At 31.2% G+C, this 11,348-nt stretch overlaps 1 protein-coding gene across 1 annotated transcript; it reads left to right on the top strand.

The window, feature by feature from the left end:
- The first annotated feature begins 1,208 nt into the window (after nucleotides 1-1,208).
- LOC134257599 (uncharacterized) lies at nucleotides 1,209-7,661 on the top strand. The gene is made up of 5 exons (XM_062740186.1): nucleotides 1,209-1,406; nucleotides 2,967-3,074; nucleotides 4,415-4,478; nucleotides 7,321-7,498; nucleotides 7,650-7,661. The coding sequence occupies exons 1-5, from the start codon at nucleotides 1,211-1,213 to the stop codon at nucleotides 7,659-7,661; spliced, it is 558 nt and encodes a 185-aa protein (XP_062596170.1). The 5' UTR covers nucleotides 1,209-1,210.
- The last annotated feature ends 3,687 nt before the right edge of the window (nucleotides 7,662-11,348 follow it).

Genomic DNA, 11,348 nt, shown 5'->3' on the forward strand with positions numbered 1-11,348 from the left:
GTAACTTCACACAAACTAGAATCAATTTTAATTCCGGGCCTTTTGGGACAAACATACAAATAATCTTTGACTTGATGAATTTTGCCTTTATAAAAAGCAAAAAAGTTAAAACAACAGAAATACCAGACTTTATTGACACTTTTCTTGAATATTTGCATCTATTAATAGGAACTTAGAACTATAATTTGATATGTCACAAAATGAAAGGTTCATTTTTACGTTCTAACTTATGTGCCCCCCCCCACTTTCTTCCTAACCTTACTTATACTATAAGAAATGTTTACTGAAAACCTGGTTGGCCCCCAACATTTAGACTTTTAGGGATGTATTGAAAATATAAGTATTAGAATTGGTACTAAAAATCGTTGACACTGAGAAAAAGTTAACCTACCCCCCCCCCCCACGAAATATGATTTTCGATTTAGGCAAACTTTTCCCCTTTTTCTTGGTTGTTAACATTTTCAGGAAAGAAAAAATCTATTTCTATGGCTGCCCCCACCCCACTTTAAAAAACGATGATACGTCACTGCCAATATTATTTTTCATTCACATATTACATGCTAAGAATTTCCAATTTTTTTTTTGTTTAGTAGTAAGTGATCCATCATATAAAAGCAAACTCTCTACCCGTGCTTAAAATCTCTCGAATGAAATGTCTGTTGTATGTGATTAAACTATGATACATGTACATGTTTATTGGTAATGATTTTGTAAGCTTCAGCATTTATATCAATAAAGCTGAAAAATCATAATACTAGTACTTGTAGCTTCATATTAGAGATTTTCATACTTGTTCACAGATTAAAATCTATACACAGATTCCCTTCATTTTGATGGGGATAAGTTTGATTTTATATGATATGCGTAATAAAATAACTTTGTATGTGTGTGTGTGTGGGGGGGGGGGGGGGGGGTGAGGATGAGATGGTGTGTGTGTGTTTCGAGGAAGTTTGGTTGTACATTTTACACGTAAAAGAATGTGTCATTCTAAACATATAAAAACTTTGCAGTTGCAACACTTAATGAAATTTCTATCTTCAAGTGGATTTTAATATTTTCGGATGTACCAAAATTTCTACATGTATATGCCTTTATGATAAAAAGTATTAAATTAAAATAAATGTGGTATTTGAAATTTTAACATTTTATATGCAATGGCAGTGGAATCCTAAAGATATTTCAAACAATATATTTATATATAGATGCCAGAATGTCATACAATGGGTTTGAATTTGTGGTGGATTCCTGTCCTTTAAGTCAGGAGAAGACAACTGAGGCAGCTACCAGACTGAACTGTAGTGAAGATGAATATGGACGGAGTCGTTATGTCTGTGTCCCAAACCAAAACCTCACAGCCTTAATAGAGTTCTGTTATACGAAAACAATTGTTGGAATTTACCAGAAAGGTAGTCAGTTCTTCAGATATAATCTTGGATTTTAGATCTATGGACATAAACTATTATATTACAAACTGATACGTTTACTTTTTTTATCCTTGAGTCATACATGTAGATTTGTTTTTTTTTTTTTACTTTGCTTTGATATCATAATGGGCGATGTTTGTATCAGCGTTTGAATCTAGTGGTCATTTTAATTTGTTCTCGTTGAAATACGGTGGTTTAAGGTTAATATTCCTTTTTATGGTTGTCCATTGTCATTCTTTAAGATTCTGGCTGAGATCCTACATGTTCGAGTGTTTAGTTCTACAAAGGTGTTTAGAGCAAATAAATTCCATTTTGTTCCTTTAAAGTAATATACGCTATAATGTGCGCCATTTTAAAATACGGCTTGAAATTTATATATTTTGTTTACCAATAAAAGTTACGACAATCCTGAAAATTACACCATTTAAATAAAATTCGTAATAAAGTTATCAAATTATAATTATTTATTATCCTGCAAGGAGAAGAATGTCTATTTTTAAGTGAATCCACCACGTGACGCCGTCGCTACTTTTAGATTGATAAACAAACACGGCGTCAAGAAAACGAGGTAAGCCCTTTGAGATACAACTCACTTTTTGACGTAGATGGCGAGTTACTATTAATATAACTTATCTTTAAATGTAATCAGTATCAACCATCTATACTCTGTTATGACGCATATAAACCTTTTATTAGTAATCGTTGTCAAAATGCAACGTGCTTCGTTGTCTATAATTTCCCGTGGACAAACGTGTCTATATTTAGACCTACTATTTACGCACTTCCTTTATCAATATTCATGAAAAGACTGAATTCTTGATTGCAGATATTGCTTTATTGTTCTGTTATTACAACGAGTTTTATAGTTAAATTTTGTGGAAATATTATTTTTTCATTACACTTTATGTGTTTCAAATCATTTAATCATTTTGTTTCACATACAAATCGCATCCATACGGCGTATATTACTTTAACATATATATATGTTGATACTTCAAGTTTATGATGTTGATCAGTATTATGATGAGAGTATAGTATTATGTACATTTAAATTACCTTCTACATCTGTTCACTGTACATTTTAATTTCTCCACACCATTTTCCTGTCCTGGAGTTCCAATATTTTTTAACAATAAGTGAATCGGTATTTGTAGTATACTTCCCCATAATCATCTACCCAACATATCATCAATTTCAGTAATGTTTCCAATTAAATAAGGGTTTTTCGCCAAAAGTTACGCTCAGCGTAAGCGATAATCGGCCTTGCTGTGTGAATGGTCAACGCATTTTGTCAACATTAACACAGAAGTAGTTGTTTGCACAAATAACCCTTTAGGAGTACAAAGGAAATTCCATTCATGTAGCTTAAATGACCTAAGTAAGCGTGTATTATTTACTTTGAGCGCAGTTGTCATCATGGTCTTTGACGCAATGCAAAAAAACATTCTTATACTATATTAATTAGATGTATATATGCAAAGAATCTTTGTTTTTGCAATCTTGAAATTATCAAAAACCATTAACTTTATATTTTCTACTCAGGTCACTGTCTGAGATCGATAGGGAATGGATTTCTAGACCAGATTAGCTGCACTAACTTTACAGAGGGATGTCCTAAACAGTATTTCAGAAGCATTGACCTGTATAAATGTAAGGATTGATAAAATTATTTAATCCACAAATATTTTAGTATATATATATATATATATATATATATATATATATATATATATATATATATATATATATATATATATATATATATATATATATATATATATATATATATATATATATATATATATATATATATATATATATATATATATATATGTATATATATATATATACGAGGGTCATTCAAAAAGTTCGTAGGTTCGTAGACTTTTGTCAAAACTTCTTTATTTAACGTTATATTTAAACCAAAATTGTTACATATATTTTAACAACAGATTCAAAATATTTTTAGCAAAGAAATTGGAATATATCTTTATGTTTGTCAAAATTATCAAAGATTTAAGACAGCAAAAATGGGGTCACGGAGCAGGGTCAAAATTGAGTTATTGACTGATTATTCACTTTTCATATCTGAAGCCATAACTCTTGAAAATTGTCCTTAAATGAAATAAAATTTACGTGCTTAAATTAAAAATTGTTTCATTTCTTCAAAAGCAAAAAGTTAATGTAATACATTACTTTGTTTAAAAGATATCCATTTCTACAGACAGATAGTCTTGATTTAAAAAAGCAAAAAATCATGACGTTGAAGGATGTCACAGAACAGCGAGTAGCAATAATTTTGTTTTGCATTTGGAAACTCTTAAAACAAACTCCAAAAATGCTGGAGAGACGAGGAAAAATACATAAAATGAGCCGTGTATCTGTATTTTAATGGAACAGACAATTTTTGATGGGTAAAGACTTTAAATTTGGCGATGGGCTTTCTGCAAAAAACAGATTATAGTTCTAAATCTTTTCAAAAGAGTTAGTAACGTCATGAAACGTGACATGCACTTCACTGTTGCGGAACCTGTAAGAGCAGAATTTCATGGTAAAGGATTTAAAAACATTGACAATCTTATTTAAATTATATTCAAATTATTGATAGCATACTAGGTGTAAAGTGTTGTGGAAAGGTTTTAATGAATGAGGAATACGATACAAACCATGTATAAAATGAAAAGGGACTGTGAGTTGAGAAATGTTCTTTAACGTTCTTTTTGACATACACTGTTTTTGACCGTGCTCCGTGGTGACAAAACATCTTACATTTAAAATTGTCTAGTATGAGTTCCGTTTAATCAAATAGCATGAAACTTCAGAAATCTATAAAATATATCTTTTTATATTTAAAAATGTACTAAAATTAAGATTTGTAAAAATAATGTGATGATAAGGAACATTGTCTACGTATTTTTTGAATGACCCTCGTATATATATATACTTATTACCCGAGGACATCAATTCATATATTTTTTTTTTCTAAAAAGATCCAGCTTGTCTTCATCTTAACACAGAAGAAAGATGTTTTATTGCAGAAAGCTCGTGCAATGCGTAAGTTGTGATATATTACACTCCATATGAAAATTAGAATTGTTTCTTGAAAGATTTCTTGAAAGAATTAAAAGAATTAGAAGACATTTAAATTATCAATACCTTTACAATTTATCTTAGTTTCATGAAACCGATTGATTTGCTCATAACTGTTTTCATACAATCTATATCTACAGAAATATAAGTGTCCAAAAATTTATATTGACAGACCGAGGTATTACAGTGATTCATTTAGAAAAATATGTATATGACTTGTATCAAATAAAGTCAAACTCGATTGAGAATCATTATCTGAAGGAGTTCAAAGCTTGATTTCAGAACAGTTATTAGGCATCTATCCCATACTCTCGTAGTTAAGATGTGCACACAGCCCGCTTGACCGATTGATCGTGCCAGCCAAAACGTCGGTAAAAGCATGTGTAATACATGTATTTGACTCTCTCGATTTCAGATCAAAGAGAGGGTTTTTAACAATTGATAATTTTTGGTAGAAGTTGGAAAAGATTGTGTATCAAACATTATATTAAGGAACGCACTGTAGTCAATATTTCCAGTTGATAGAATATACGAATAGCAGTGACCTTCTTGTGTGCAATAATATACACACTTTTTTTAATGAGTAACAATGACCCCAATCGAATAACGACCAAACAACAAAAAATGACACCCCCCCATTCCCGTAGAAAAAAAATCATATTATGTAGTAAATGTGTCCTAGAGGTCATTATTTTATATGCTAGTCTTATAAAAAATTGACCCCCATTGAAAAATGACTCCTTTTTAAGTGAAAAAAGATTCTTTAATTGTCAAGTAAATAAAATTTCTTTTAAATATTTTTCCTTATAGTGTTTGCTTAAAGAATGATATTCAACTTGTTTTTATAAATCAAACCATGCAACAATCAGGTTCCAATTTTCTTTATTAAAAAATAATTTTTCCCTTCATTTCAACTTTTAGCTGGTATAAGTTTGGTAATCCCCATTTGACAATGAGAGAATAGGAAATTTTTACCCCCCCCCCACCCCCAAAATAATAAAAAAACAAAAAAAAAAACAAAAAAAAATTACGTTAAATTAAAACCAACAAAAATAAAATGAAAAGCAAAAATATAAATAAAACTCTATACCTTTCAATAATACTGAAAGCTGAAAGAGGCTCTAGATAAAATATTGAAATGAAGTTAAGCCTTCACACAAGTTCAATCATGATCATTTAGAACCTAAAATGTTGTTGGTGGTATACTTGAAAGTATTGTGGCAGAGTGACAATTGAAAATTAATAGAAAAGTAGATTGTTATTAAGCTTATTCTTTGCCCCCCCCCCCCCCCCCTTATAGAAAAATAAAGGTAGGGTTTTTTTGTTATTGTTGTTGCTTTTCTTGATAATCAACTTACTCCTAGGTGGGGTTGGAATAACACCTAAAATATGCTCTGTAAAGCTATAGGCTAGTGTAAAACACACATTTTAAAGCAAAAACTATACAGTCATGCAGACATAAACTTTTGATTTGGCACACAGTATTCATTACATTTCTTAATTCTTGTTTTACTCCACTATTTTACCCAGTTCTGAGTATATTTTTCAGAGAATTTAATATGAAAATCAGAACAAACATTTTCATTTTTGTCCGTCTGTATGTCTGTCTGTCTATCTGCCGGTCTATTTCTCCGCAAAAACTTTAACCTCTACCATAAGTTTTCATTTATTGTAGCTTTGTCTTTAATTTTCAATATGTGTACATGTGAACATTCCTTGTGAAAAGACCTTACTCTGGGTACCACCAAATTTGACCTTTTGACGTCTACCTTGGAGTTTGTCCCATTTTACACAAAAATGCCAAAGTTTTAATTAATTTACTTTTGGCTATAACTTAGATTTTATAACTTTAAACGATAGATACTAGAACTCTCATACTTCAAAAAGGTTATCCTTGTTACATTAAACCTTTTCTTAAGAAACCATCAACTTTGATCCTTTGACCTTTGAGTTTGACCTACCACTCAAATACGTATTCTTAGCCATTAATTGTGAACAAGTGGTGCAAGGGCTTTCATGTTTGCTATTGTATTTCCTGTAAGAAGACCCTGCTTTTGGTCCCATTTTATTAAATTGCCTTTAAGGAAAGTTTAATTTTCGCTATGTTGCCATACAGGGGCATAGCTGTTTTACAAATACATCTTTTATGTATAAGAGGAGTTGCGGATAACAGATGGATACCCTAAAGCGTAACAGACGAACGGACATCCCAATCACTATATACATGTACCCTCCCGCTTTTCAAGCAGAGGATAAAATAATATATGATACTGCTGATTTTTTTCTGTCGGTAAGATGATTTCCACCATCGAAAAACAATGTTCACCTAACCCTTTAGGCTCGATAATTCTTTTACTCCTTTGGATTCTGAATCATTGCATTGACCTTAAAATATAGCTATAATCGTATGTTATGAGATCAACATATCATCAATTTATAAAAAAAATAAGCTCAGGTGAGCATTTTGGCCAATATGCTTCTTTGTCTAATTTTCTCTTTTGCCCCTACACATTTCAGCTTTAATCAACATGGAGTCATAATTCTACGGGGGTCATTTTTCTTCACGTGGTTTCTGCAAATCTTTAGGGTGGTGACATTTTTTCTATGGCAAAAAGGGTCATTTTTCTACGTCGAATAATGACCGGGGGTCATTTTTGGCTGTCGAAAAATGACCCTGGTCATTATTCGATGGGGGTCTTTATTCGTCTTTACAAGTGGCACTGTACTTTTCAGGTCATCCATTTTATTTTGAAGACCAATTGCAATTCCAATTCTGAAGCTAAAAATTAAATTGTTTTGATTTAAGGTCCAAAATAGTAGAAGCATCAACAAACATACTGGGAGCCTTGAATATGACAACTGACTACACTAGCTCTTTTAATACAACAAGAACAACTGTAAATGATGAACCTGTAAACGTAGGAGAAATAGCTGGAATCGGAGTCACTGTTTCTCTTTTCTTCCTGATTATATTAGCCATTATGGTAATTTGGAGATACAAACGACGTCAAGGTATCTCAAATTTGTACACTTATGCAAAATTATACTGTATTTAAATTAACATTATATTTGAAGAATATGGTATTTTGTCTTTTGAGTAGATATTTTGTACAAAAAATCATTCCATTTCTATAGAAAATCTGGTGAGCATTTACATGTATCAACCGAATCTTTTGGTTCGAAGGCAATAAAAGCGCACTTTCAGAAGAAGTAGTCTACCATGCTAAATTGGCATTTTTACGTAAAACCATTTGACAGTTTTAAAAAGCATAAGTTTTAGATTTACAATCATAGATTCTTTAGTTCACACTATTTTCCTTATCCTTTCATTTCTTAAATTTAAAATAAAATATTTTAGTATGTTTAAGTATTGTAAATAATATCTGATGTTATATTTTGTGAATTTGATAAGTTTGTGAGTGTTTTCGTTACTGAGGGCATTATTAGAATATTTATTTCATGGTATCCGAGAAATATAGTAATTCATAAAGTATTTTTATTTGGAAATTAGATATAAACAAAAATGAAACCCGATCGACATGAATTTAAAAATGCAATTTATACTCAACAAAAAAAGAAACGCATATTGTTTTACTCGTCAAAGAAATTTTTAAAATGTACATGAAACAACTATTTTTTATATCATTGGATACCTGTGACCTATTTAAAGGACAACATGGGGTTTTAAAACCCAAGTGTTGAATTATCTCCCTTGATTAAACATGTTTATGAAAGTAGTGTTTTTCATGATTTCTTCTAAATCAAATGTCTATTTTCATTGATATTGTGGATTTAGAGAAACTTTTAACACTTCTATTAAACTCATATTTAAGGTTTGATTGCAATGTTAATACTGCAATGCCACGCCCTAACAAAGATAAATACGACCAGGCTAACGATGATACTAAATGGAGCTACGCAACAGGAAGTTGCAACTGTATTTGAAATAGATCAATGGGCTTTGCAAACTTAAAACTAACGTCTGAAGACCACTATCTGGCCATCCGCAGATAATCACAACCAGGCAGGACCGTCAGACACCCCCCCCCCCTTCATAACCTCATGCCACTCAGAATTGGCCGTAAAAACTGCTGCTACAATTGCTGGATGGAAAAATCAGCATAAAAATGCATACATTGTTCGCCTGAGACTAAAATGAGATGATATTCCCCCACGATATCGTACATTGGAAATCCACTAACACTGAGACTTTGCACAGTCAATATTGTTATGCCCCTTGAATTTGGGGGCAATGAAAATGACATCAACTTGACTTTTCAATTTGCAACATTGATTTTTATCACAACACACTTTAAAATCGCTTAATAATACAAGGTTTAAACTGAAATCTTAGAAGTTCAAATTATTCTGATTATGCGTTTCTTTTTTTGTTCAGTATATATACTCTTGAAATTAAAGTAGAGAAGAGAAGATCTATTAAAATGTTGGAATGAACACAATAACAAAATGTCTTGTTCTCTTTCAAGTGTATCAATATTTCAATATTATATTTTAAATGTGATATTTTTGATTGTTACATATAACATTTTGCTATTATATGCTGATAGTTTCCACTTAAAATTTTTGTTATATAATTTAAGCAAAATGATTGCAAACAATTATAAATGCTGTCTCTCTTCCCTGAAACTGTTCAATCTCCATTGCAAAACATAATATTAAGTATCTATAAGGAAGAATTATTGACTCTACGTCTTCTTATTCTCTTTCTCTATTGTAAAACCTTTGTAAAGCAGTAAGCTTACTAGGTTAATTATAATATTGTATAATGTAATGGGACCTTAACCATTTTAGCTTACCTGAGCCAAAGGTTCAAGTGAGTTTTCAAAACCAAAATTTGTTCCTTCTCTGCCGTCGTCGTTGTTGGCCTTGCTACCGAAAACATATCAAATGTTCATCATTCTTCTCCTCAGAAACTATTTGAACAGATTCAACCTTTATTGACAGTTTAAAATCTTTTGTATATATACCATTATGTAGCGAGCAATTTATATGGAATTTTTGTTTATATACAATGGAAATGTAAATAAAAAAAAAAAAACCTTTATTGACATAATGAGCACACAGCCATGACACCTTATCCCACCTCTGGTGTTTCGGAAGGATTTGTTTGTTCAAATAATGATCTCTAGGAGTAGCTTGGAGAACTGTAGGAGATTAAAGTTTTATATGGGAATACTATTCATTATCTCTACACATGTATATCTACACATAATATCTTTTAATGTATAGAAATTCAACTTCCTAGATTTAAATGTCCAGGCCCAGAAAAAAAAGGCATCATTTGAAAATATTTTCAAGAACCGCCTGTCTAGGGTAGATAAAACTCATGTTGAATCATTATCAGCAAAAGTAGATTCAAGTTTGATTAAATAGTGACATATGGGTATAGGATAGGACTACAATGACCGATCACAGTTTAACATTGGAATGTTAAGGAAAAATCTTTGATAAGAACGACTTGATCAGAAAAGATGAAACTATAGTAGCATTATCACTAGGCAGTGATGATTTTACTCTGTTAAAATCTTGACCCCAGGGTACTGTTGAACATCAATGGATCATCAAACATTTACTAAACAAAATAGAGGAAACATCTTTAAAACTCATTTTTCTTGAGAACGACCTTACGAGTAATGGTTTAGAAAACTCAAGGATGGTATATATGACTTTGTTCAAATGATGATCTCTAGGAGTAGCTTGGAGAACTGTAGGAGATTAAAGTTTTATATGGGAATACTAGCTGCTAAAGACAAAAGTATTTTTAAAAAAATTTTTCAAGAATACGAGGGATAATCAAAAAGTTCGCCAACTAATTGAATAACTTCCTAAGAAGAAAGGATCTAAGGTTTCAGTGTTGAAAATATTTTAAAGTCCCTCTGATCTAAATGCGCATCTCAGCAACCATATGCATGCTGCCCATTTGCGGATCAAGTGATATTGGTGGTCACGTGACCTGCTCCTCAGCGTTCTGTCATAGAAGCTTAATTTTTTTCTAACTCATATTTGTTACCATGCAAGTAATTTTTTGGATCAAAATCGGTCTTGTTGTAAGAAATGGCCTAATCTCGCCAATAGTATGAGTGGATAATGATATCCTTTGGCAGAATGAGCAAAGTGACTATCAAAACCCAAGTCCTCAATCTTTTTAGCGTCGTTAATTCATGTGGATAAATTATGGGTGCCTTCACTTTATCATATCTGATACGTTTAAAGTCTAAAGTAAGCGATATTTTAGGAATTTGACAATTATATTATTTTAAAGATTTTTATCTATTTTTCTAACTTAAAGTTAATGACATTTCCTTTCATTTTTTTTCAAAAGACGCATCTCTCTGTCAGTATGCTTTGACTGTACAACAGAACAAACGTAGTTTTTAAACATCTTCCTCAATTACTTAAAGAATCAATCCAATTAGTGACTTTTGTTTTCGTTAACCGTAAACAAATTATTAAAAACTTCTACAAAGGAGTTTCCAAAATAAACCTTTAATTTTACAGCCGTCCATTACTCGCGTACGACTGAGTCAACCTTTTTTGTCATGAGTGACTTATTTTATTACGTCATTTTCACATCGTGACGTCACAAACAAGGGAAAAGACGTTCAATTACATTTTCTATTTATAGAACACATTAATGACTTTATGTGTAACTAATTGCGTTCTAATCTTTTTTGTGGTCTTGTAAATATAGAGATCGGACGCAAACTTTTTGATCACCCATTGTACCTAAGTAATGATTTTTGATATCTATATTGAAAACATCCTCGGATAGTGGAAAAATCAAATTTGTTTAAATCATAAATCCTGGTAAAG

Source organism: Saccostrea cucullata, unplaced genomic scaffold, assembly GCF_032062105.1.
Source record: "Saccostrea cucullata isolate Sc308-1 unplaced genomic scaffold, CSIRO_AGI_Scuc_v1 ctg1949, whole genome shotgun sequence".
Lineage (NCBI taxonomy): Eukaryota > Metazoa > Mollusca > Bivalvia > Ostreida > Ostreidae > Saccostrea > Saccostrea cuccullata.

Excerpts from the sequence above, each read along its gene's own strand:
- LOC134257599 (XM_062740186.1), top strand. The coding sequence starts at position 1,211 with ATGTCATACAATGGGTTTGAATTTGTGGTGGATTCCTGTCCTTTAAGT. Across the intron at positions 1,407-2,966 it reads TGTTGGAATTTACCAGAAAG|GTCACTGTCTGAGATCGATA; the intron begins GTAGTCAGTTCT and ends TTTTCTACTCAG. Across the intron at positions 4,479-7,320 it reads GCAGAAAGCTCGTGCAATGC|GTCCAAAATAGTAGAAGCAT; the intron begins GTAAGTTGTGAT and ends TTTTGATTTAAG.